The sequence below is a fragment of the Macrobrachium rosenbergii genome, chromosome 22 (genome assembly GCF_040412425.1).
Source record: "Macrobrachium rosenbergii isolate ZJJX-2024 chromosome 22, ASM4041242v1, whole genome shotgun sequence".
Lineage (NCBI taxonomy): Eukaryota > Metazoa > Arthropoda > Malacostraca > Decapoda > Palaemonidae > Macrobrachium > Macrobrachium rosenbergii.
This window is the reverse complement of record NC_089762.1, coordinates 37,093,091-37,120,890: the sequence shown is the minus strand read 5'-3', so window position 1 is coordinate 37,120,890 and position 27,800 is coordinate 37,093,091. Positions and strand designations below refer to the sequence as shown.

The 27,800-nt window shown below is 36.0% G+C and overlaps 3 protein-coding genes and 1 long non-coding RNA gene across 4 annotated transcripts in view; 1 reads left to right on the top strand and 3 right to left on the bottom strand.

Annotated features, from left to right (window-relative positions):
* The window catches only part of LOC136850770 (uncharacterized), a 76,147-nt gene extending 64,661 nt beyond the window's left edge, over positions 1-11,486 (bottom strand). The window contains exon 1 of the long non-coding RNA XR_010856738.1: positions 11,360-11,486. This is a non-coding gene — a long non-coding RNA (uncharacterized lncRNA). The remainder of the gene's footprint in view (positions 1-11,359) is intronic.
* A 7,069-nt stretch (positions 11,487-18,555) lies between these two features.
* Positions 18,556-19,533, bottom strand: LOC136850466 (adhesive plaque matrix protein-like). Its single transcript, XM_067124041.1, has one exon. The coding sequence runs from the start codon at positions 19,531-19,533 to the stop codon at positions 18,556-18,558; it is 978 nt and encodes a 325-aa protein (XP_066980142.1).
* A 5-nt stretch (positions 19,534-19,538) lies between these two features.
* On the bottom strand, positions 19,539-20,234 carry LOC136850465 (adhesive plaque matrix protein-like). Its single transcript, XM_067124040.1, has one exon. The coding sequence runs from the start codon at positions 20,232-20,234 to the stop codon at positions 19,539-19,541; it is 696 nt and encodes a 231-aa protein (XP_066980141.1).
* Positions 20,235-22,276: 2,042 nt separating this feature from the next.
* On the top strand, positions 22,277-24,164 carry LOC136850464 (uncharacterized). Its single transcript, XM_067124039.1, has 2 exons — positions 22,277-22,418; positions 23,482-24,164. Exons 1-2 carry the CDS (start codon positions 22,277-22,279, stop codon positions 24,162-24,164), a joined length of 825 nt encoding a protein of 274 aa, XP_066980140.1.
* The last annotated feature ends 3,636 nt before the right edge of the window (positions 24,165-27,800 follow it).

Below are 27,800 nucleotides of genomic sequence, written 5' to 3'. Positions count from 1 at the left end.
TCTTCTTCTTTCTTCTTCTTTTTGCACAACCTGTGAAGAGATTTCCAAGACGAGGTTTTCAAACTCAGCGCATCCATTTGCGATACATCATTCATATCTGGATTCTCTGTTCCAGAGACTATTTTTTTTCCTTGTTTTCCAGTTATGGATATTCTTCCAAGACGCCTTATTCTGCCGCTGTTGCTGCTGAAAACTACCACTCCTTTCACTCTACAAGATCCGAGAGAAATGGAACTAAACAATCTTTTCACGAGCTGAATATCAACAGTGGAATAAACAGGTCGATGAAAAATGGTGTTATTTCTTGACGGCTCAAGGATGCTGGAGAGAGATCTTTCCTTTAGAGAAGTCTGGAGGGAGAGGGAGAGGGAGAGGGAGAGGGAGAGGGAGAGGGCGAGAGGAAAGGGGTGGGAGTGGGACTTAAACAGATCAAGGATGCTAGAGAAGGAATATCTTTCCTTTGGAGCAGTTTGGATGGGGAGGGGGAGTTGCAGTATGGCGGGAGATGGAGAGGGGAGGGGGGAGGGTAGGAGAGGAGGAAGGAGAGGATAGGGAGAGGGAGTAGAAGGGGAGGCGAGGGGGAGGTAGAGGGAAAAGGTGGGAGTGGGACTTTAACAGATCAAGGAGGCTGGAGATCTTTCCTTTGGACCAGTCTGGGAGGTGGAGAGAGAGGGGAGGGGAGGGGAGGGGAGGGGAGGGAATGGGAGGGGATGGGAGGGGAGGGGGGGGGAGGGGATGGGAGGGGGGAGGGAAGGGGAGGGAGGGGAGGAGGGGAGGGGAGGGGGGAGGAGGGAGGGGAGGGAAAGGGAGAGGGAGTGGGAGAGGGATTGCACACTCGAAAGAAGGAAGAATTGGCTTAAACAAAGAGAGAAAATTCAAGAACAGAATCGACTGTTTATTTTCTAAACTTATTACAAAACACACGAAGCATAAGAATCGTATTAGCCCTGACAATAATTTTCATATTTGATTTAATTTAGATAATAGTTAATTTACTTATTTTGACAATAATTAATTTAATTATTTTGACTATTTAATTTCATATTTTTTACAGTTTTTCCTAATATGTCATTACGTCATAATGTCGAAACACCATGAAATCCCGACAAGAAAATAAAAAGCAATAATTTATCTTTTTTAACCAGAGATCGCAAACAGAACATTGACAGCTAAATCACGCTCCTTATTCAACTCTAAAGGTTCAAAAAAAAAAAAAAAAAAACTGACAATATTCAATTTCATATTTTTTTAAGTTCTACCAAGTATATCATTATATCATAATACTGAAACACCGTAAAATCTCGACAGATAAAAAAAATGAAATCATTTATCTTTATGATCAGAGATCACAAAATAAAACCTCACAGCTAAAATCATGTTCCTTATTCATCTCTAAAAAGTGCAAAAAAACAAACTTCATGTAATGTCCAAAACGAAAGCCAAAGGTTATACAGATTTCAACAGAGAATATAAATGAAAGCTTTTTTTTTAAACATCTGGATAAAATTTCATTAGCAATGAAATAATGAGAAAATAAAACGCAGTTTTTTTTTTTCATTCGAGACGAATGTATCATGGGATTCATCCAGAATTAATGAGACTGCTGAGAGAGAGAGAGAGAGAGAGAGAGAGAGAGAGAGAGAGAGAGAGAGAGAGAGAGAGAGAATGATTTATATTCGTGATTATTTTTTCAAGCCGGAGGAAAAATGTCGTGGTGTCAGCAGGCTGCGAGATACTGCCATTCACTTTTTTCTTATTTCTTCATATATACATATATATATATATATATATATATATATATATATATATATATATATATATATATATATATATATATATATATATATATATATATTATCGAGAACAAAACAAGTGGAGAGATATTTGGATGAGAGTGGGGAGAATGATGTTTCAGAATTATTCAGATGTCACAATTTAACTAACAGGTTCTCTTCATTTCAAGGTCACTTGTGCCTGTCTGACCTTTGTAACGGACATTATTTTGACTTTGACAATGTGCCACTGACAGAAGAATATCTCAGATTTAAAATGGAATAAGAGAAGAACAAAAACGAAACTAATTTAATTAGTAAAAGGCCACAATAATGTAAATAAGAGACCGAAGAAGACCGTTGTGCAAGGGGTCGAAAGCTCCCCTTTTCCTTTTATTTTTTTAACTTTTCCTATTATTTTTTTTTAACCTTTTCCTTTTCTTTTTTTAACCTTTTTATGTATTCTGGAAAAATACAGCCTCTCATTTACATTATTGTGGCTTTTTACTCATTATTTCCGGTCACAATATAGTGATGCACCATAGATAAAAAAAAAACTGATTTAGCGTCTAAACTCTGGGAGCTGTCTGGGAGCCCTTCACTCAGACACCTAATACTGATTTCATAATAATTACTATTAATTTTATTTATTTATTTATTTTTTGTCTATCACAGTCATCCTATTCCACTGGGTGGTTTTTATAGTGTGGGGTTCCGGGTTGCATCCTGCCTCCTTAGGAGTCCATCACTTTTCTCACCATGTGCGCTGTTTCTAGTAGCACACTTTTCTGCATGAGTCCTGGAGCTACTTCGGCATCTAGTTTTTCCAGATTCCTTTTCAGTGATCTTGGGATCGTGCCTAGTGTTCCTATTATTATTATTATTATTATTATTATTATTATTATTATTATTATTATTATTATTATTATTATTATTATTATTATTCAGAAGACGAACCCTGTCCATATGGAACAATACAACAGGGTTCATTGACTTGAAATTCGAGCTTCAAAAGAATATGGTGTTCATTCTAGAGTAGCAGCAGAAGGTAATGGGAAATACAGAAATAGATCATTTATTAGAAAAACAGATAAATCAACAAATTAATAAATAAAGAAGAATGTAAGTAGAATATTCAAATACAAGTTGAATTATATTAGGGTAGTAATGCATTGCATCTTCGCTTGAACTTCCGAAGTTCCAATTGCATAAAAAGAATTATTATCCTATATCTTAGACTCCAATTGTAACTTATCCCTCTTCTTCCCATTTACAAATGGTTACTGATTCCTCTTCTTCCCATTTTCTTCACGTTTTGAGAAACCCAACAACACATTCGAGTGGGAATATGCATCAATGTCAACTGAGAACCAATACTTTTTTTTTCTGCGCATGGAAAACGCCCCAGGTCCAGAGAGGTGTGAAGTTAAGGGCCCAGCAACAGCAGTTGGTCTCTTGGATTCTTGAAAGTTTTCGGGACACAGAAGGTATGTATGTATGAATGTATAATATATAATATATATATATATAATATATACACACACACACACACACATATATATATATATATATATATATATATTTATATCTATATATATTCATATATATATATAATATATATATATATATATATATATATATATATATATATATATATATAAATATATATATATATATATATATATACAGTATATATATTATATACATATATATACAGTATATATATATATAAATAAATATATTATATATATATATATATATATATATATATATATATATATATATATATATATATATATATGTATATATGTATATATGTATGTATGTATGTATGATGTATAGCCTTAACTACAAAATTACCATATGGAGAAATATGCAACAAAATTTACTGTTCACAATCCTGAAACTAATAAAAACAAAAGCTAAATTAAATTAAATAAGCACTGACCAATATATTTTGACAATTTCAGGTCAAGTCTAGACAACCTGACCGACAGAAAAATAAGTGACCTGACCTGACTTTCACGCCAATCCAAAATCTTGGCACATGTTCAATAATGCTGTTTATTTAAAAACCCATATGAGATAATTTATGCAACCAACAGTTCGAGACAATTATATTCTACATTGTTAAGTTACTTATTCGTATTAAACTTCAAATGACACGGTTATTAACAAGGATTATTTTGAGAAAAATAACATTTAAATTAAGGCTTACGTTAATTTCCTGATTCCTGTTAAAATTCCTGTAACAAACAGACGCGGTTTAAAACTACCCAAACTATGGTATGACGAAATCGTATTCTCGTAAGCCCAACAGTATTGCCAAACCACATAGTAATTTTTTTTATGAATGAAAGCTGTGTCATCACTACGTGTTTAATGATAAATACATCTTCCTCTCGGATACCCGGCTGAGTGGATGCAATCTGACGAAATCACATCATTATGGATATTAGGGCGGAATTGTGGTTATTCTGTTAATGATGAGCGGTTTCGAATCTCATTTGCGAAGTGCATATATATATATACATATATATATATATATATATATATATATATATATATATATATATATATGTGTGTGTGTGTGTGTGTGTGTGTGTATGTATGTATGTATGTATGTGTATGTATGTATGTATATATATATATATATATATATATATATATATATATATATATATATATATATATATATATATATATATATTTATATATATATATATATATATATATTTACTATGGTAAAATATAAGTAATTTATTTAAACAAGAAAGCATTTCTAAGTCGAAAGCCCAGTAATTACCGGCTTAACACGTAGGATTATGAGTGGTAATCTCCTTAAGATAAGGATATAAACAGATTACCTCCAGTCATATTTGGGATTTCTTGAGACAGAATCGTTCCATTAGCCTTTTAAACGAAGCAGCTATAACTGCGGTTACGAAAAATAATAATAATAATAATAATAATAATAATAATAATAATAATAATAATAATAATAATTAGCTTTACGAACCACTTTAAAAGCTAAAAGAACGATAAAGTGGCTCCGGTAGGCCTATGCACTAAGTGCATGCTACTCCTTACTGTACAGTATATTGAAATGGAATTGATGTTCACAGGCCTTACACGATATCGTAGGCCTAGGCCCTTATATTAGTATTTAGGATTGATTACAAAATAACCGCTTTATTTTCCCATCTTCCATTTGGTATTATCGAAACTGTAACCAATGGAGCACTTTAAATAAATTACGAGGACGTGTTCTGATAAGCAGATTCAAATCTGAGTAATTCCGAGCCGATTCAAGATTGAACCGTTTGAAAAATATTGGCGTTAGGAGAGCAAAGGTCATCGAGAGAGAGAAAAGATTAAGTCTCACTGTTATGTATTATATACCGCTATGTCTTACTTATAAAAAAATAAGAAGGAAAAGTGTAAAGTGTGAAGTGAAAAAGTGCTTGAGACTACATTACATCCGGTTGGAGTGAAAGAGGGGGAGACAGATTCATACATATGCAACGCCATTACTCGGGTAGAATATTTCATTCGTTCTTCTGTTCAAGAAATAACACTTCCCTCCCCCTAACCGCTCCCCCTCCCCTTTTCCCCACCCACCCAAAATCCATCTCGTACAACCCTTGACTGCACCCCAAGACTTCGTGAGAGAGAGAGAGAGAGAGAGAGAGAGAGAGAGAGAGAGAGAGAGAGAGAGAGAGAGAGAGAGTCACGATGGCTAGCTTAACGCAAAACTACTTAAACAGTTCTTGTTACACACACACACACACACACACACACACACACACACAGAGAGAGAGAGAGAGAGAGAGAGAGAGAGAGAATGTTCATGGTGACTGTACGCTGGCTTCACGTACAAGGGATTTTAACGTATGGTCATCAGTCTCATCACCTTACAACATCAAAACTATTTAAACAGTTCGAGTTACATTTGAAAAATACAGTCACAAACACACACACACACACACACACACACACACACACACACACACACACATATATATATATATATATATATATATATATATATATATATATATATATATATATTTAAATTATATAAAAAACTGCCCTACTTGCCGAACTATGACAGCATCTTCGTGAGGAACCTGATTCAAGCGCGAAGACGAGCCGACGTGGGGTACGCCTAATAAGGAAAGAGACGCCTTTGTTAAAGCATTATTTCTCAGTATGCCGTTAGATGACAAAGACAACATATCGAGTTAACAATGACACTGAAGCGTTGTATTATCCTGTTTAATTATCAATCACTCAGTGATGATAATAATTACTAAAAAAGATAGTAATAATTAGTGAAATAAAGTGATATTGGAGAAGGGATGACATTAAACCGTCAACATGAAATTCCAACAGGACTATTCGTCAAAATTTACTCATGGTTTAATTTTTAACAAATGACTAAACAGGCGTAATTTTTATCGTTATCAGACAAGTATTTAATAGACATTAATGTATATAAATATACATTACTCAAGCACAGGTACATAAACAAATACGAGTACTGTACGGACATAGGCCTAGTACGGTTCTAAAAAAAAAAGTGCATACTTATAACATTCAAGGTATGGCGAAGGCTAATAATGACAATTATGATTATAGTGGTTATGATAAACTCTGAACTGAAATATTGAGATGACGGTGCAGGATTAGATAAAATAAAAACGGGAAAGGCAAGGCGAAATCTTATGATAAATAATCATTACACGACAACTCACCATATTGCTTCACGGATGAAGCTCGAATGAAATAGATTATTTCTCTACGCAAAGTAAATTTTCAGAGAGAGAGAGAGAGAGAGAGAGAGAGTTGGGGGGGGGGTCTTATAATAATTAAGCATTAAACAACAGTTCGCCATATTGCTTCACGTACAAAGCTCGAATGAAATTATTATTCCTCTACGTAACGTAAGTTATCGATGCTTAGATGTACATCGAGAGAGAGAGAGAGAGAGAGAGAGAAAGTAACGCAGACAGCAGTATCATAAACGAACAAGAAATTAAACGCCAAAATTAACCACTCGCCAATATTGGCGTAGGTCGACAGGGTAAAACCTTTCGCGAAAAGACCTATAACAAGTCTTAGGTCCTTCGCTCGAGTTAAACTCCGCCCATATCCAATTAACGGTTTAAACAACCGTAAACAACTTTACTTAACAACACGAGTTTCGTCTCCTGACACGAGATTTAAGAAAATATACTGAATAATAGTTTAAGATGGGTGTGAGGAGTCGAGAAAGGTACTCCCAAACCAACAGCCACCCCCGCCCCCCCCGGGCCCAGAAGACGTCACCGCACCCTCCAAGACCATACTTTGTATTTAAATGACCATTCTGAGTTAAGATGTCAATCTGTGAGTGTGTATGTGCATGCGTTTAGGCTTCGCGTTTTCCAGTGCTTATTTCGGGTTTTCCTGGCCGTTCTGGTCCTGCGTAAGTATTATAAATTAAGATTTATTATAATATATAAACATTATGATATATATTATTATTTTGATAGTGTATTCATTGTATATTTGGCCGCAAATCCTTATATTTATTGTGTTAGCATAGGCAGAAGTTGAACAGTTTTGATGCGTTTTAAAATTAAAATTTCACTCGTTAGATTCCTGATGGTGAATCAAGCTAATATAGCCTCATTAATATTCATCATATTTCATTAACATTATGATATATATTATGCACTTTACGTAGTAATTCATTGTATTTTAGGCTGCAAACCCTTATATCTACACGTAGCGTTGTGTTAGCTAGGCATATGTTGAACCGGTTCGATAGGTTTTATTCAAGCGAATATTCCACGTGTTACATATTATTGACGATGATTAAGCTACCATAACCTTATGCCAGCCTGGTTCCTGATCCGTGGGCAGCCCTTGAAAAGGATGCGAAACGAACTAAGTAGTTTACTTGATGTACAGTATGTAAAGCTTAATAACCATTCAAACTACAACATACACCTCCTCCCCCCCACAACCATTCACTCTGCTACATACAACTCTCCTTCCACAGCCATTTATACTGCAACATAAACCTCTACCCCGCAACCATTCACACTACAACATACAGCTCCTCTCCCCCCCAACAACATACACCTCCCCCCCAACAACCATTCACTCTGCAACATAAACCTCTACCCCCACAACCATACACACTACAACATACAGCTCCTCCCCCACAAAAATTCACACTACAGCATACAGCTCCCCACAACCATTCACACTACAACATACAGCCCCCCACAACCATTCACTTTACAGCATACAGCTCTTCCTCCGACAACCGTTCACACTACAACATATAGCTCTTCTCCCAACAACCATTAACACAACAAAATACAGCTACTCCCCTCACATCCATTCACACTACAACATGCAGCTCCTCACCCACAACCGTTCACACTACAACATACAGCCCCCACAACCATTCACTTTACAACATACAGGTCCTCCCCCACCACAACCAATCACACTACAGTACAGCTTACAGCTCCTACCCCACCACAACCATTCACACTACAACACATAGTTCTTCCCCCACCACAATCACATACACTACAACATGCAGCTCCACCCCACACAAAACCATTCACACTACAACTCACAGCTCCCCACACAACCATTCACACTACAGCATACAGCCCCCACAACTATTCACTTTACAGCATACAGCTCCCAATCCACCACAACATTCACACTACAACATACAGCTCCTCCCCCACCACAACCATTCATACTACAACTTGCAGCTCCTCCCCCACCACAACCATTCATACTACAACTTGCAGCTCCTCCCCACCACAACCATTCATACTACAACTTGCAGCTCCTCCCCACCACAACCATTCATACTACAACTTGCAGCTCCTCCCCACCACAACCATTCATACTACAACTTGCAGCTCCTCCCCCACCACAACCATTCATACTACAACTTGCAGCTCCTCCCCCACCACAACCATTCATACTACAACTTGCAGCTCCTCCCCCACCACAACCATTCATACTACAACTTGCAGCTCCTCCCCACCACAACCATTCATACTACAACTTGCAGCTCCTCCCCCACCACAACCATTCATACTACAACTTGCAGCTCCTCCCCCACCACAACCATTCACACTACAACTTGCAGCTCCTCCCCATCCATAACCATTCACAATACAACATGCAGCGTCTCCCCCACCACAACCATTCACACTACAACCTGCAGCTCCTCCTCCAACACAGCCATTCACATTACAACATACAGCTCCTGCACCACCACAACCATTCACACTAAACATTCAGCTCCTCCCCCCACAACCATTACACTACAAGATACATGCCCCCCATCCCGCAACCACTCACACTACATGATACATCTCCCTGCAGTACAACTATTCATACTATAAAATACAGCTTCCCCCACAATCCTTCACACTACAAGATATATATTAGTTATATAAATATGTAAACTAATGTCATTTAATCAGATGTCAAAGTCTCAAGAAATAAGCATTGATGAGCATTATGGGTGAACAGTTAATAGTAAAAACATGACATTTATTAGCTTATAGAATGCATTTATAAAATAACATTCATATTTCAATGTGTGTATATATATATATATATATATATATATATATATATATATATATATATATATATATATATATATATGCCAGTGGCATATGAACTGTTGATATGGCCAGAGCGAGGTCACTGGAGTAATGAATAATCTAGCCTAGGTTAAGCAACCCTATTTTTTTATATATATATATATATATATATATATATATATATATATATATATATATATATATATATATATATATATATATATATATATTGCAATGTCAAAGGCTGTAAATAGGTCTTTGTGAATTGAGGGTATGTCCAGAGTGAGGTCATGGTTATAGTGAATAACCTAACCTAGGCTATCCAACTCTAGGCTTACCCCCAAATCCTAGCCTAACCTTATCAAGGTTATTCAAACAATTAAAATAAATTGTGTAGAACCTAGAGAACTAAGGATTATACCCATGGACTATATATATATTTTTATTATAAGTGTATTAAACACAAATCACCAAAGTGTACATCTCAAGAACTTCTTCACCATAGCCTAGCCTAGCCAAAGTCTTGTAGGTGGTAATGATCAAGAAACTCATGAAACACAAGAATTTTTTTTCTCTCTCTCTCTTTCTCAATAAATAAGTAATACACAATATATATATATATATATATATATATATATATATATATATATATATATATATATATATATATATATATATATATATATGTGTGTGTGTAACCAGAGAAATTTTACAGTAAACTGACAAAATTATATTTTTTATTATTCATCTGAATACACTTTTAGACTATAGCCATCTTTTAAATATTTTTTTTTTACCATTTTACAGTAAATTTCAGTTTTATGTACTATGTATATATATATATATATATATATATATATATATATATATATATATATATATATATATATATATATATATATATATATATATATATGCATAAATACATATACTGTATATAACAGATAGATATATAGTTAGATATTAAACTTTGAAATGTACCGTCCCAAGGCCGTTTTAAATACCATACACAAAAAATTCACAAATTACTTTGACCATATTCCAAAAATACAATTTAACCCTTATTCCGTGATAAATTGACCTATATTGACTTAGTTGTTTAAGCATTTAAAGAATGGAACTGAATCCTTCAGTTTTATTCTGTGAACCAAATTCACAAATGTATTTATGTTTCCCTTAATATTGATAAAGAAAATATAAATACGCTGATGTATTAAAATTAATAATGATAGGGTTAGGCTTGGATTATGGGGATAATGTAGAATAGAATGCAACAGGGATATAGGGTTTAGCACTGGGACCAGTGAGGTCATTCAGAGGTGAAAAGGAAATTGACAGTAAAAAGGTGTAAGGTGTAACAGGAGGTTTTAGAAAGGTGTAACAGAAGGAAAACCTCGCAGCTGCACTATGGATCAGCCGTTAGCAGAGGGTTGAGGAAAGTAAGACGGAAGAACGAGACTATGAACGGAAGTACTGTAAAAACAATTAAAGTGGTTGCAGCTAGGGGCCTAATGAAGGGACCCTGCAAGAAACCATAAATAATGCCTTCAGTGCACCGCATGAGGTGCACTGACGCCGCTAGCCCGCAATGGGGGTTACCCTAGGGCGAGCATTGTGAACCAAGCATCGGTTGGATTCGACAATTAAACAATAGCTTATTGTATATTTAAGCCCTCAAAATCGTCATTTGTGCGGATTTATACATAGTAATCCCTCTTTTACTGTAATCCATAATTTAATAGGAATTATGATTAGTTTTTATTAAACATAAACGCCAAAATATACCTCGGTCAAGGTCGCCCATCTTTAGCCTAGAGCTTAGCCTACCCAGGCTACGTAGTCTTGATCAAACAACTATATTATAATGAATAATGAACGCATGTAATACAAGTATGTATAATGATACATGGTTCATAATAACGGAAATAACGATATAACGACCAGACTAACCTGAAAAGATGAATGGCAAAGCGTTTGAGATAATATTGCACTGCAAGCACACTATTTTGCCCTGTTGTTTACACTTTTTGAATTACTTTAAATTTAGTAATGTTCACTCGTATAAACATTTTAAATCCACCTTTTTAAAACATTTACTGTAGTAATTTGTGTTTTCATGCATTTATTATAATGTAATATTCTATACGAACATTTACAATAAGTGTACAACACATGAGCAACAAAACTTTCATTAAAATTATATGAAACAACACGTCGGAATATAATATTCAGAATTATAGATAGTGGAAACTGATACCAGGCAAAGCAATTCTACCTCACATGAATTAATATGATTTATAGAATACTGGACAGGTTTTTTTGTCACTTGAATAATCAAAATCACTGTGCAGGCAAGTGCTGTACAGTGCGTTGGACGTACATCGTTTAATGATCAACTAATACTAATGGCTGTCTTTGAATGTATAGTTTATACGTAACTGTAGTGATATTTTCGTAGTCAATATGGTGTTGGATAGAAGCCCAACGTTTTAACTGTGATAATAGAAACAACAAAAAAATATTTTGTAAATACTGAGTATCTATCCACAAAATAATGACCATGTATTTATTTACTCTTGCCAGTTTTGTGAACTGTATTTGTGTTTTGAAGGAACTGATGTTTTCAATAAAGTTCTGGACATAATTCTATGAGCAGGGCAGGAATTATGTTTGTCACGGATAGGCCTACAGTAGAGAATTAATTTATTTCACTCATATAATTCTGGGAAATGACATTTATCACGTGCCAGTGTTATTCAGATATTAATAACTGAGAATTTGTATAGACTGATAAATTATATACTATAGGATTATGTTCAGGCATTCATGTTGATATGCTTATAGGCTTATCAGGCGATGATTCTAGTTATCAGTAATGTTTTATTTTGATGGTAGGTCTAATGATTTTTGTCTCGGTTGCTTTCAAAATTGCCAAGAGCCCCCGTGTGCCTTCTGTGAAGATAGGTGAGTAACCTGTGCTTTAGACATCCGCTGTGTGTTTAGAATCTGCTATTTTTTGTAATCATTATATAATGTGTGAAAGTTTGTAAGGTAGAAATGTAGAATTGTGTAGGGAAAACGGTTTTCATGTCGATGTAACTGTAGACTGAAGGTGTTATTCGTTGTTGTGTTTATAATTATGTACATTATTGGCGATTTCGTGATTTACGCATATACTTATTTAGTATTTATCAAAATGGGAGTTATTTGCAAGGGATAGGTTACTTTCGCCTACAAGTATTAGGGATTAAATTAGGCCATTAATCCTTTCATTTCTAAAATTTCTTATAAGGCTTAGTCCACTTATCATTTATGTCACTTCTCTAATTAATAGGTAATGGAAAGGAACTAGATGAAGATATTTCTTGTTATTTTTAATTGTATATTTGATGCGTTTTATGCACGTAATCGCATGCATAACTTTTGAAATGCTTGTATATAAAGGCCAGAACACATATAACTATAGAGAAACTTTCATATATAGGCCTACGAAACTAGGATATAAATACCTTTAGGCCTATATATGACCGGAAAGGAGAAACAACGAACTGGAAACTGGTACCATCTGAGAGATTCTCCAAATCTAAGGCAAGAGAAGGAAACAGCTGTAGCTCGTGGCTTGATCTGAGAGATTGGTAGTATATATTAAACTCTTGGTGGCATAGCCTCCTATATTGTTCATTGCGGAGTTCGTCTTATAGAGTTTTTTCATGTAATGCATTTATACCTTGGGCTCATGTACTGTATTGCAAATGCATATTGGCTAAGAAAAGCTTTTGAATGAACAGTCTTCTTTTAAAAGATTAAATATTCAGAGATCTTCAATAAATTTTCTGTATCCTGTTTGTATAAAAAATAGGCCTATATATAACATTTTAATATTCCACGTAGCAGTTTAAATAATAAAATAGTTTCATAATATTTACAGTTTAACTATCACATAACTGCAAGATTTGATCATGATTTAAGTTAAATGGGAAGAGGAAATTTACTGAGTTTTTATAATACTGACATTTATTTAATTTCTCTCTTCACAGGTCGACCTTATCTTCATAAGGTAAGTTTTTTATACCGTGGTGCTGTTGGAGTGTCTCTCTCTCTCTCTCTCTCTCTCTCTCTCTCTCTCTCTCTCTCTCTCTCTCTCTCTCTCTCTCTCTCTCTCTCTCTAGAGTTTTAAAGTGAGACCACTCATCAAACCTCCATCCAGTTAACAAAATTTTTATTTCTCAATAATAAGCAAAAGGAAAAAGGAATGGTTTGTTGAAACCTAAGGTGCAATAAGGGTGTTGTTTTCAATGGTTTGGTGGTATGAAGATGAAAAGTGTTTACTTCTGGTGACTGATGTTTGATGTTTCAAATTGGTTATACAATTGGTTTATGTAAATGTCTGGGATTGAGCTGGTTACAACAATTTTTTGGTTAATATGAATGTTTGGGACTGAGCTAGTCACATTTAATAGTAGTTTATATGAATATTTAACACTGTGTTTGATATCTCTTACCTGCTTTGTAATACACTCCAACAGCACACTGTATAAATCTTAGGTTATCCAGAACGTTGTAAGATTTCAATTTAATCTCATTTTTTCCTGCTTATGAAGCAGATTCAAAGGAAAATAAACTCATTATACGTCCTAATTAATCTTAATGGCGATTTTTTAAATTATATCTGTAATAGTTGTGGACCTTCTTGTTCAGTTAAAATTCAAACATTCTTAATTCATTTTATTAGTCGTCCACGCTGTATAATGTTTTTTGAAGATTCAAGTTAAGTAATTAGTTAATTAAATTACTAAGTACAGTGGGTTTCATGTTCATTCAGATTTAATATTTTTTAATCCCTTGCTTTCTTTTATTTATCAAGTAATTATATTTTTCACTTATCAGTCAGTAATTGTTTTACCAACTGCAACGATCAGTTGGTTGATTTAATTAATAGATAAAATGTAAATCTAAGATTGTAATATTTGGTATTTAAACATATTAAAAAAACTACTTAAATACTTGTAGTTTTGCATTTTATTTCGAAAAATGTACTGCATATATACAAGCAAATACGTCATCTCAGTTGTAGTATAAACTTTCAAAATATCCATCATGAGTTATGAATATAGCAACCAGTCTTCCTCTAATTACGGAAGTTTCTTTGAAATAAATTGAAATTCGAGTAGATGCCAGTTTCCACAAAATCATGCTGATAATTATGCCAAAATTGTAATTCGCCCTGAAAAAAACAAAAAAATAAAAATTACTTTTATATTACATTTTTTGAGTTATTTTAAATCGTTCTGGATAACCTCCAGTCTTCAGTATCATCGATAAGGGTCCGTAAAGGTATGGATATTTTATTTGTTAATACTGACTTGATTTATAAGAAAAGTTCAACGTCAGATTAGATCAGATAAATAACAAAAATCCATCATGATTTCAAAAAAGAGCTTGGTAAATCTTAAATTGAGTTTTTGTGTAGAGGTCACATTAAGATCAGTTTGTTCGTCTTAATATTTAAAGTTAGGTGCATAAAATGTAAATTAACATTTGAAACAAGGTTGCAGTGCAGGTTCGAAACAGTTGAGTGCTTACACGAGAGGTGATAAAGAATACACGCCCAGGATGGAAATTACCTCTTCGAGGAAAATGAAACTAAGTTAAGTATGAGAAAACGTATGAAAAATTTCACTTGTTTATTTTTTGTATATATATTTGCTGTAATAATAGTTAAACCAGATTTAAGCATTTAAATACATGAAAGATAATTTAAGCAAATAGAATTAAGAGCTTTATCAATTACCCTTTTGACAGGTGTGTAATGAAAGATAATTTAAGCAAATAGAATAACAGGTTAATCAATCACCCTTTTGCCAGGTTTGCCATGAAAGATATTTTAAAAGCAAGCAGAATTAAAAGCTTTCTTAGTTACCTTTTTAACAGGTGTGCCATGAAAGATGTTTCAACCAAATAGAATAACAGGATAATCAATTACCTTTTCGACAGATGTGCAATAGAAGATGTGTTAAGCAAACAGAATAACAGTTTAATCAATTACCTTTTCGACAGGTGGAAATGTTCGTTGCTTATGTGAACTCTTTTGCTGTCTTCTAAGGATTCAGATTTGACGACTGACATCAGAGATACTTAATTAATTATTAGGTGAGTGAACTAATAACTTTTTGGTCTAAGTGCCATATTTAATTCCTGGTTGCCATGTACTTTATGTGGACCTGTTACAAGCCTGTAGGTTTAGTTTTTTCAGCTTGTAGGTATGTTTTTTTTTTTTTCAAAAGAAGGGCGCTGGTAATCCTAGCTGGCATAAATTTCACCAGTTTGTGCAGTTTTTTGGGGGAGGTGGGTACACAGTTTCAACTTGTCATTTTTAATTTTGTCAAGGTCTGGTGTGGAAACGGAGGATTAGCATTTGACAAATTAACTTCTGAGGTAGTTCTGTATAGTGAATTGAATTTTTTTTTCTTTGAAGGACACTGAGTTGTCAAAATCTGCAAGTTTTGCTGTTTCTTGATTGGTTTCTCTCTGCTCTGAAATTTCTCCTGTTGGCCCCATCTGTATGTGCTCTGTCACATGACCTATTTAACCTCATCGACCTCGTTTTTGCCTGAACGATTAATGTCTCATTCTCCCAAAGGTAGTTTTTTTTCAGGTGCTAGGGACTCTGGTAGTAGATTTTATCGCCACTTGTGGCAACAAAGGTGGGAGCTCTTGAGATTTTTTTTTTTTTTTTTGCTCAGTGCTTCGATTCAGAAATGAGAAATCTGTGACGTCATATGACATCATTCCCAAGAAGTAAAAAGTGTCAAAAAGTGTCAGAGAGATACATGCTTTTGTATCAGGGGCACAAAGAACTTTCATTTGTTGGGGAGACTTTGGAATCTTTAAAACACATTTTCCATAAGGACACATGATTGTTTACCAAAAAAATGCTTCTAAAGAAAATAGGGAATCTCTTTGGATGTAAATATACTGTGAATAGCAAAAAAAAAATATTACATATGTCTCGTATGTACCTATTAAAAGTCGCTCAGTAACTGGTTCATTTTGGGCAAACCCACCAGTTCAAAAACTCGACCTTAAGAGTTTTTTTTTTTTTTTTTTTTCAAGGAATTCCGTTTAAATTTTTGGAGTCAAATACCTGCATTTTACCCTTTAAGGAATGCAATTCAATCATTTACAGAGAAAAAAAACTCGAATTTGGCATGGATCTTGTTAATATCGTTTTAAAATAGTGTTTGCTTAAATCTTTTTGCTAATATACGTATTTCTATCTAATGCCTTAAGCAATATTTTCCTTTTTTAGTTTGCTGAAGGAGTAAAGAATAATAATGATAAAACAATAAGTACTTTGTCCTTCAAACGCTTAAAAGAAGTACTGGCATCTCATAGGCAATTATCTTCAAAAGGGAAGGACGAAGCTTTTGCTTGCTTGAGAGAGAGAGAGAGAGAGAGAGAGAGAGAGAGAGAGAGAGAGAGAGAGAGAGTGCAGCAGCTGTAGAGCCTCGTCATCCTCGCCTACGCTGTTATACGCTGTTAATAGTTATATATATAATATGTCCCCCTCTCCTTCCTACGGCCTCATCCATCCCAGATGTTTACGATCGTCAGGCGATATTCCCCTGAATAATGTAAAGATGAGGAAACGCGATCCATTTATATGTTTCACGGCTGGTAATGGCCTCACAGACGAGTGATAATGCATGGCTTGAGATGACGGCTGCTGTGAAATTGTTTGTAATGTTTTGCGAGTGTTAAGGAATGAGTTGCAGTTCAGCTGAGTGTTTAACCTATTTTCGTAGATAATTTGTCATCATCTTTAATATTATTGCTCATCGCTGCCGTTATGTTATCTGAGTTGGTATAATTCCTTCATTAATTCAGGGGCTATTGGACAAGGATATTCCTTTATGCATTTTTATCTTCCTGACAGATAACTCTTAACGAGGGTGAAATAATCCTGTACATATCTGCTTTAAATTTAATTTGTCACGAATTAGTTTTAATTCTTGAACAATAGCGAGTATGCTGTAATGAATGAAAATATTTTTACATAGATATAGATATTGCAAAGATGTCTTTCAATGATGTGACTTAATCGTTTCTCTCTCTCTCTCTCTCTCTCTCTCTCTCTCTCTCTCTCTCTCTCTCTCTCTCTCTCTCTCTCATTTTTTTCCAACCCCTTAATTCGACGTATTATCTCTCTCTCTCTCTCTCTCTCTCTCTCTCTCTCTCTCTCTCTCTCTCTCTCTCTCTCTCTCTCTCTCTGTGTTTTTCCAACCCCCTTAATTCTGCGTCTTATCTCCCCTCTCTCTCTCTCTCTCTCTCTCTCTCTCTCTCTCTCTCTCTCTCTCTCTCAGTGTTTTTCCAACCCCCTCAATCCTTCGTATTATTCTATTCTCTCTCTCTCTCTCTCTCTCTCTCTCTCTCTCTCTCTCTCTCTCTCTCTCTCTCTCTCTCTCTCTGTGTTTTTTCCAACCCTCTTAATTCTACGTATTATCCTCTCTGTAATCACCTTAGTGTATACCAGCTTACTCTTACTCATATTTTTATGAGATCATATGAGATGTTTAAGACAAGTGGGAAAAAATTATATAGAATAATTATTGCTCTATCCCTTCCCATATTCACATTTTATCACTAGCATTTGAATGGTATTGACTCCATCAATCTTTGTCCTTAGGTTAGCAACTCGTAATTTGATAAATAACAATTGATGCCTGTTGAATATGCACTGAAATTCTCTTTCCCATTCATGACTGAAACAGTCTTGATCAAAGTAAATCCTTTTCCATTCTTACTCATTAGATGAAGTTTGATTTTCGCTTATAATTTAATATTGAGTTTGTGATTAGATTAATTATTCCCTTAGATCCAGCTAATTGGCGTAAAAGACTTCGTGTAATGAATGCATTTTGTTAAACTTGCCAGTCAGGTAATTTGCATAATCCCAAGTCTTTGTATACAGAATTTGACAATTTTGGCTCGATCAGTATCCTCTCCACAGTTTGCAGAAGTAGGTCACTGGGTCACTGAACTATGGCTATCGACCGCCATGTTGTCTCAGCGTTTACGCTGAAATTAGGTAATTTTCTGTTAATTATTTAATACGGCTTGATGCGTCCATTTTACCTATTTGCGTTCTACTCATCATTTTTTTCATTGCATTTCATGTTGTCGTCTTTTGATAACTTGTTTGTGGTTGTATTCAGTATTAGTTCTTCATTCCTTTGGATTGTCTGATTGTTTGTAGGTGGCATGTGCTTCCTTTGTTTGTAGGTGGCATGCGCTTCCTTTGTTTGTAGGTGGCATGTGCTTCCTTTGTTTGTAGGTGGCATGTGCTTCCTTTGTTTGTAGGTGGCATGTGCTTCCTTTCCATGTTCCTTTGTTTGTAGGTGGCATGTGCTTCCTTTGTTTGTAAGTGGCATATGCTTCCTTTGTTTTAGGTGGCATGCGCTTCCTTTGTTTGTAGGTGGCATGCACTTCCTTTGTTTGTAGGTGGCATGCGCTTCCTTTGTTTGTAGGTGGCATGCGCTTCCTTTGTTTGTAGGTGGCATGCGCTTCCTTTGTTTGTAGGTGGCATGGGCTTCCTTTGTTTGTAGGTGGCATGGGCTTCCTTTGTTTGTAGGTGGCATGCGCTTCCTTTGTTTGTATGTGCTTCCTTTGGTTGGTGGCATATGCTTCCTTTGTTTGTAGGTGGCATGCGCTTCCTTTGTTTGTAGGTGGCATGCGCTTCCTTTGTTTTTGTATATGCTTCCTTTGTTTGTAGGTGGCATGGGCTTCCCTTTGTTTGTAGGTGGCATGCACTTCCTTTGTTTGTAGGTGGGCATGCACTTCCTTTGTTTGTAGGTGGCATGCACTTCCTTTGTTTGTAGGGCACTTCCTTTGTTTTTGGCTTCATTTGTAAGTGGCATATGCTTCCTTTGTTTGTAGGTGGCATGCACTTCCTTTGTTTGTAGGTGGCATGTGCTTCCTTTGTTTGTAGGTGGCATGCACTTCCTTTGTTTGCAGGTGTTATGTGCTTCCTTGTTTGTAGGTGGCATGTGCTTCCTTTGTTTGTAGGTGGCATGTGCTTCCTTTGTTTGTAGGTGGCATGCGCTTCCTTTGTTTGTAGGTGGCATGGGCTTCATTTGTTTGTAGGTGGCATGCGCTTCCTTTGTTTGTAGGTGGCATGGGCTTCCTTTGTTTGTAGGTGCATGCACTTCCTTTGTTTGTAGGTAGTATGTGCTTCCTTTGTTTGTAGGTGGCATGTGCTTTCTTTGTTTTTAGGTGGCATGTGCTTCCTTTGTTTGTAGGTGGCATATGCTTCCTTTGTTTGTAGGTGGCATGCACTTCCTTTGTTTGTAGGTGGCATGTGCTTCCTTTGTTTGTAGGTGGCATGTGCTTCCTTTGTTTGTAGGTGGCATGCGCTTCCTTTGTTTGTAGGTGGCATGTGCTTCCTTTGTTTGTAGGTGGCATGCACTTCCTTTGTTTGTAGGTGGCCTGCGCTTCCTACGTTTGTAGGTGGCATGTGCTTCCTTTGTTTGTAGGTGGCGTGCGCTTCCTTTGTTTGTAGGTGGCATGCACTTTCTTTGTTTGTAGGTGGCATGCGCTTCCTTTGTTTGTAGGTGGCATGCGCTTCCTTTGTTTGTAGGTAGCATGCACTTCCTTTGTTTGTAGGTGGCATGTGCTTCCTTTGTTTGTAGGTGGCATGTGCTTCCTTTGTTTGTAGGTGGCATATGCTTCCTTTTTTTGTAGGTGGCATGTGCTTCATTTTTTTGTAGGTGGCATGTGCTTCCTTTTTTTGTAGGTGGCATGTGCTTCCTTTGTTTGTAGGTGGCATGTGCTTCCTTTGTTTGTAGGTGGCATGCGCTTCCTTTGTTTGTAGGTGGCATGTGCTTCCTTTTTTGTAGGTGGCATATGCTACCTTTTTTTGTAGGTGACATGTGCTTCCTTCGTTTGCAGGTGTTATGTGCTTCCATTGTTTGTTGCTTTGTACTTCGCATTCCTTTGATTACTTATTGCTTTGTGGTTGGTTAAGGTTACCTTGATAAATGCCTGCATATGGATAATCTAGAATTAGGTATATACTTAGGATTTGTATGAGTGATTTTATTATAGGTTCCCCAGGCTGATGATAAACCTCATGTCAAGACTTGAGAGGCAATAACGTCCTTTGAACATTGTATAAGATTGATAATTAAGGTATTTAAGTTGATTTACTCTAAACACTTTCACCAATTTGCTTTTGGCCCTCTTTACAGTTAGTATCTATCTCATAGCCATCTAGACATTAGAGCTCTTATAGAGGGCTTACGGGATTTCATATTTGCTAAAAAGATGACATTGTACATAGATATATATGAAGGGAGAATATCCAATTGTTTGATGGTCAAATTGTTTGTCTTACTCAACTTGACATTGCAATTTATACACGATTGTATGCAGAAAATGGCTACAAAGTTAGCTACTTGATACACCCACAAAGAAGCTCATCAAATACATATCAGATTTATTTTCCCCTCCCCCTCCCACACACACAAACGCGCGCACGCACTCACATTGCGCCATCACCTCTGCCTTGAATGCTTGGTCTCTCTCTCTCTCTCTCTCTCTCTCTCTCTCTCTCTCTCTCTCTCTCTCTCTCTCTCTCTCTCTCTCTCTCTCTCTGTCTTGCATTGTTTATTCAAAATCTTATTAAAACTAGACTTTCTTATATATATATATATATATATATATATATATATATATATATATATATATATATATATATATATATGTGTGTGTGTGTGTGTGTGTATATTGCTCTTCTACCATAAACCCACAATAATAGAAATTTTACTCTGACCGACGGGAAGCATCGAGTCCAACGGGTCATTCACTCACATTTTTAATCATTTTTTGTAATTCGTTTTGTTACTGGATGGAAATATGTTTAAAGCGTTGCCGTAAACATTTTCCTCTGCTCTCTCTCTCTCTCTCTCTCTCTCTCTCTCTCTCTCTCTCTCTCTCTCTCTCTCTCTTGGAAATTGTTTTTATTTAAAGATTAATAAACGATTTTGTAATAGTTTCATGTCGAAGAGGTCTCTTGAGTTTTGTTGTAGATAAAATAAATTTTCCTATTTATTGTATTGAATTTCTTGGATGTACTTATCAATAAATTTGCATCTATCAAGAAATTATTAAAGGCTTTTCATAGTCTGACTTATTTATCAAAGAATTAGTATTTATGAATAAATTTGCAACGTTTTCTTCATGGACTGGCTTATTTATTCGTAAATTAATATTTTTAAGTAAATTAGTAAAGGTTTTTACGGATTGGCTTATTTATCAATAAAGTAATATTTACCAATAAATAAGTAAAGATTTTTCACGGATTAGGTTAATTGTCAATAAATTGATATTTATCAATAAATTAATAAAGGTTTTTCACGGATTGGGTTAATTATCAATAAATTAATATTCATCAATAAATTAGTGCAAATTTTCGTGGATTAGCTTATTTATCAGTAAGTAATATTTACCGATAAATTAGTAAAGATTTTCCACGGATTGGCTTATTTGTCAATAAATTAATATTTACCAATAAATTAGTAAAGATTTTTCACGGATTGGCTTATTTATCAATAAAGCAATATTTACCAATAAATTAGTAAAGATTTTTCACGGATTGGATTATTTATCAATAAATTAATATTTATCAATATAGTAAATGTTTTTCATAGTCTGGCTTAAAAATATGATGTGATTTTCCTCCATTTTGTCTTGTTTCTGATGCCTGAGGTTAGGTTAGTTTAGAGATGTGTCGTCTTTATAGAATCTGTTGAGCCTCCTCTAACTCAAACACTTGAGTTGGGTACGTGGGACATGTAAGATGTTGCCTTGATGGAGATTGGCATGGGGCTATTGTCAATTCACAGTACCCGTGCATCTGGTATCCAACCCCGTCTCTTACGACGCTCCTTATTGGCCATTGATCGGCCAGTCACAGGGCTGGAAACTCGCCAGTCTCTTCCAACCTCACCGAGTAAACATCTATGCTGCGACCTCTCCTCATGAAATATGTCTTTCAAAAGCACAGGGCTGGAAACTCGTCAGTCTCTTCCAGCCGTAGCCTTTGAATTTTTGAAAGGCATATTTGATGAAGTGAGGTTGCAGCGAAGATGTTTACTCGGTGACGGCTGGAAGAAACTGATGGGTTTCCAGCCCTGAGACTGGCTGATCAATGGCCGATCAGGAGCGTAGTAAGAGACGGGGGTTGGATATCAGATGCACGGATGGCGTGAATTAATTATAGCAACTTCATCCCATTTTCACCCTAAAATGAATGAGAATGGGAAAATAGCCTTTTCTGGAGTCACCCAGAAAAATATAGATTTTGGAAAAAGGGAGAAATAAACCTATTAGTTAAAGAGGACCTTTTCCAAGTTCTTCTGATGACAAAAGAAATAAGTAAAAAAAATAAATAAATAAAAGAAATAGTGAATCTTTATTAGTAAAGTCGAAAGACCTCATTTGAATTTGCTAGAAAAATATAGATTGTGGGAAAAGGAGAAAGAAAAACCTGTTTGTTAAAGAAGAGGCTTTCCAAGATCTTCCGAAGCCCCCCCAAAATAATAATAGATAAAAAAATAAAAGTAATACAAAAATGGTAAATCTTTATTAGTAAAGTCGAAAGACCTCATTTGAATTTGAAGTGGTCTGAATTAATTCAGTAGAAACCCTTTGCAAATGGCGATGCATATTCCATACTTTATTTGCATAATGGAAACAATCTTCTCTCTCTCTCTCTCTCTCTCTCTCTCTCTCTCTCTCTCTCTCTCTCTCGTCCCCATAAAGTCCTCCTCCTCCTCTTCCTCCTCCTCCTCCTGCTCCAACTCATGCTCCTCCTCCTCCTCCTCCTCCTCCTCCTCCTCCTCCTCCTGCTCCAACTCATGCTCCTCCTCCTCCTCCTCCTCCTCCGCTTACGCCTACTCCTACTCCTACTCCTGCTGCTGTTCCTGTTCCTCATCCTCCTCATCCTGCTCCTGATAACCCTGCTCTTGCGAATCCTGCTCCTGCCCCTCCTGCTCCTGCTCCTCGTGCTAAAGCTCCTGCTTCTGATCCTCCTCCTGCCCCGTTTTTTCCTCCTGCTCCTCCTGACCCTGATAACGCTCCTGCTCCAGCTGCTGCTTCAGCTCCTGCTTCAGCTCCTGCTTCTCTTGTTTCTCTTCCTCCTGCGCCTCCTCCTCCTCCTCCTCCTGCCCCTGCTACTGCTCCTACTCATGCTCCTGTTCCAGCTCCTGCTCCATCTCCTTCTCATCCAGGTTCTCTTCCTCGTCCCCCTACTCCTCCTACACCACCTGCTCTTCCTCCTGCCCCGTCTCCTGCCCCGTCTCCTGCCCCTTCTCTCCTACCCCTCCTCCTGCCTCTCCTCCTGTCCCTTCCCCTGCCCCGTCTCCTGTCCCTGTCTCCTGCCCTGTCTCCTCCCCCTTCTCCTGATCTTACTCGTCGTCTTCCTCCACCTCCTGCTCAGGCTCTTCCTCCTGCTCCTGCTCCTGCTTCTCCTAGTCCACTTGCTCTTCCTGCCTCTGTTCCTGCTCCACCTGCTGGTCCTCCTCCTACTCCTGCTCATTCTCCTGCCCCTCCTCCTCCTCCTCCGCCTTCTCCCAATCACCCTTCTCGTCCTCCTCCTCTTCCCCCTCCCCTCCTCTCCCATCCCCTGGGGAGGAACTGCAAAGAACTGTTAATATTTACAAATCCCTTTAAGCTATGTCCAGATTCAGCTCTCTGATTTTTTATGTAATATTCTGAATGACGGAAAACATTGTGGATTTTGTATGAGAAATATCTTGTTTTAGGAATTAGCTTGGTTTAGGAATTATCTTGGTTTAGGAATTATCTTGGTTTAGGAATTTGCTTGATTTAAGAACTAGTTTGGTTTAGGAATTTGTCTGATTTAGGAATTGGCGTGATTTAGGAATTTGCTTGATTTAAGAATTAGCTTGAATTAGGAATTAGCTTGATTTATGCATTATCTTGATTTAGGAATTAGCTTGATGTAGGCATTATCTTGATTTAGGAATTAGCTTCGTTTAGGAATTAGATTGATTTAGGATTTTGCTTGATTTAGGAATTAGCTTGAATTATCTTGATTTAGGAATTAGCTTGACTTAGGCATTATCTTGATGTAGGAATTAGCTTGATTTAGCCATTATCTTGATACAGGAATTAGCTTGATTTCGGAATTAGCTTGATTTAGGCACTATTTTGATTTAGGAATTAGCTTGGTATAGGAATTAGCTCGATTTAGGAATAAGTAAGGAATTTGTTTGTCCGTCTGCGAGACCAATCGACGAGTGGGAAAAATAATTCTCGTTCTCGTTAAGAGGAGGGAGAGGGAAGTCTCTTGATAATTACGTCTTCTCATATAAGTAAAATCTGATTATTGAGGAAACATAAGCACCTCTGCTAAGAAATTATTAATGTGGAAATAAAAGCATCTCTGATAAGAAGGCAAATGGTGACTATTCTCTGTTGTTTACGAAACCATTTCTGACGAATAGGAGTGACGAAAGACCTCTCTTTCCTTTACAACTTCGTAAGAAGATATGCCCGAGTTCCGAAATCTTTTATTGGGGCTATTTTGTTATTTTCGAGGATGGGCTGTTACGTCGCACGGAGAGAAAGTTCCTCCTTTTGATGCTTGTTGCGTATTTTTCCTCGAAACACTCGTTGCGACATAGCGGAATTCTGTCTCGCATATTGACTTCATCGGTTTCTAAGTTGGTTTTATATATTTATATATATATATATATATATATATATATATATATATATATATATATATATATATATATATATATATATATATATATATGTATGAATGTATATACATATATACAGAAACATACATACATACACACACACACACATATATATATATATATATATATATATATATATATATATATATATATATATATATATATATATATATATATATATATATATATATATATATATATATATATATATATATATATATATATATATATGTACACATACACATACGTATATAGTTTACTAAAATCCTATTTGAAGAACAGAGCAACGCCAGTTACATTAATTCATCCCATCCATTTATAACACCCGAAAAAAGGCCACAACCTGTGTGTGTGTGTATGTGTGTACTCTTACTAAGAGCTCGTATCGAGCAAAGCAAAATACGAAGAGGATTTCCTGGGATTTGGCAGTTCAGGTCTTCCTGGCGGATGAGGAATATCCCAGAATTACTGCTGGTGGTGCATCCATTACACGGTTCTCTAAAGCTTTGACTGACTTGTATAATGTTTTCAAAACGCTAAAAGGGTTGTCGTGGAATGGGAAAGTCAAATTCGGTTTGAAACTTTGCGGGTGTTGGTATTTCATATGTTTTTCTTGGACAGAATCTGGGCTCGTAAAAAGACATTCACGCTCGCACACATTATATAATTATGTATGTGTGTGATATGTGTGTGCTCGTGTATGTGTGTGCTCGAGTATGTGTGTGCGTGTGTGTGTGAGTGTGAATGTATTTTTAACTGTGATCTAAGTGTTCCATTAAGTTTATATTTCGATTGGCAATCTGCAGTCCTGTTATGTGTCTTATAAAATCCATTATATATATATATATATATATATATATATATATATATATATATATATATATATATGTATGTATGTGTGTGTGTTTGTATGTATGTATCCATAAAAGCTTTAATTTTCTTGTGATTCTCTCATTCATATTAAATTACATGTGGCTACATTAACAAATACTTCATTGCTCATGGTATTTCGTCCACGTTCGAGCTCATTAACGTGAAAAATATCACCATATTTGTTGTAAAAGGCTTGTAGAAGGGTTGTTAAATTCACTGTGCAATGTATGCATAGACTAACCAGTCTTGGAACCAAGGAAGCCCCCTCTTTTTTTATCACATTTGTAATAGCAAACATACTTAGCAATTTTATAGTACACTAGCTGACCAACCCGGAGATGCCAGGGAAATCTCTGAATGACATACGATAAAGTCTCTCTCTCTCTCTCTCTCTCTCTCTCTCTCTCTCTCTCTCTCTCTCTCTCTCTCTCTCTCTCTCCCTTTCGTGTTAAGATAGTTTCTTCAATTACATTGCCCCAGGATTTTTGACATTTTTATATTTCACCCTTCCCACCCCCACCATTCCTGTCAGGCTGAACATGTACTTAAAGGGCATCGGCAGTGTCACCACTCATCTCAGCGACCTCGAAAACTTGGATTAGACAGTTAATATCAGTCGTTTTCAGTTATTTTTACATGTCGCCCCTTCCCACCCCCAACCCCCACCACCTGTGGTGTCTGATGTCTTACCCCCACCGTATTTTTTTCCGGATAGTAAGTCATATGTATACCGTCGTGAGGTATGATGATCCGGTAGGGTTTATTTAGTTACTAAGTCTACAGGCAGAGCCAACCCTTTTTAGTGAAACCCCTCCCACCCCACCCTTTTGGTGCCCTTTGGTGGCCTCACGGATTTCTTTTCTAGGGAGTAACTCATGTATTCCAAATTTGGTTGAAATTGCACCATGCATTTCAGAGTTATCCTGGAACACACACATACATACATCCATATATATATATATATATATATATATATATATATATATATATATATATATATATATATATATATATATATATATATATATATATAAATTATTTAATTGCTATCGCTCATCTGTTTTGTATATATGTAGATGTCTCTGTCACGGTAGAACTTGAGCTGAAATGAGAGAGAGAGAGAGAGAGAGAGAGAGAGAGAGAGAGAGAGAGAGAGAGAGAGAGAGAGAGAGAGACTCTGTAATTATTTACTGTTTTTTACATTTAAGAGCGATGGCACGGCCTCGGTTTGCTTATGAGAATATTATTTTGTTTTTCGTGTCCCAAAAATTACGTGTCTACAGTCCTCCGGGCAATTAGCGTTTGAAATGGCTAAAAATAATGTCGACGCGAATGGGATTGTTTCTTTTTTATGCTCATTTTCTTTCGGTGATCCAGTACGAAAATAGAGAAGGGCTAATTACGGCGGTAACTCGAAATGTTTTGTGGTATTCAGCTTGGTTTCCAGACACTGGTTACGTCGGATAATTTTCTCCTGGTTAACTGAAGCCGCTGTGGCTTTTGTGATGTCTGTATTGAAATATTCTTGTTTATTTAAAAGAAAAAGATGAATTGTATATATGAGATTATTTAAATGGTTTTTGTGTGCAAATTGCTTTTATAGCATAAGTTAAGTATACCTTAGTTTTACCAGACCACTGAGCTGATTAACAGCTCTCCTAGGGCTGGCCCGAAGGATTAGACTTATATTACGTGGCTAAGAACCAATTGGTTACTTAGCAACGGGACCT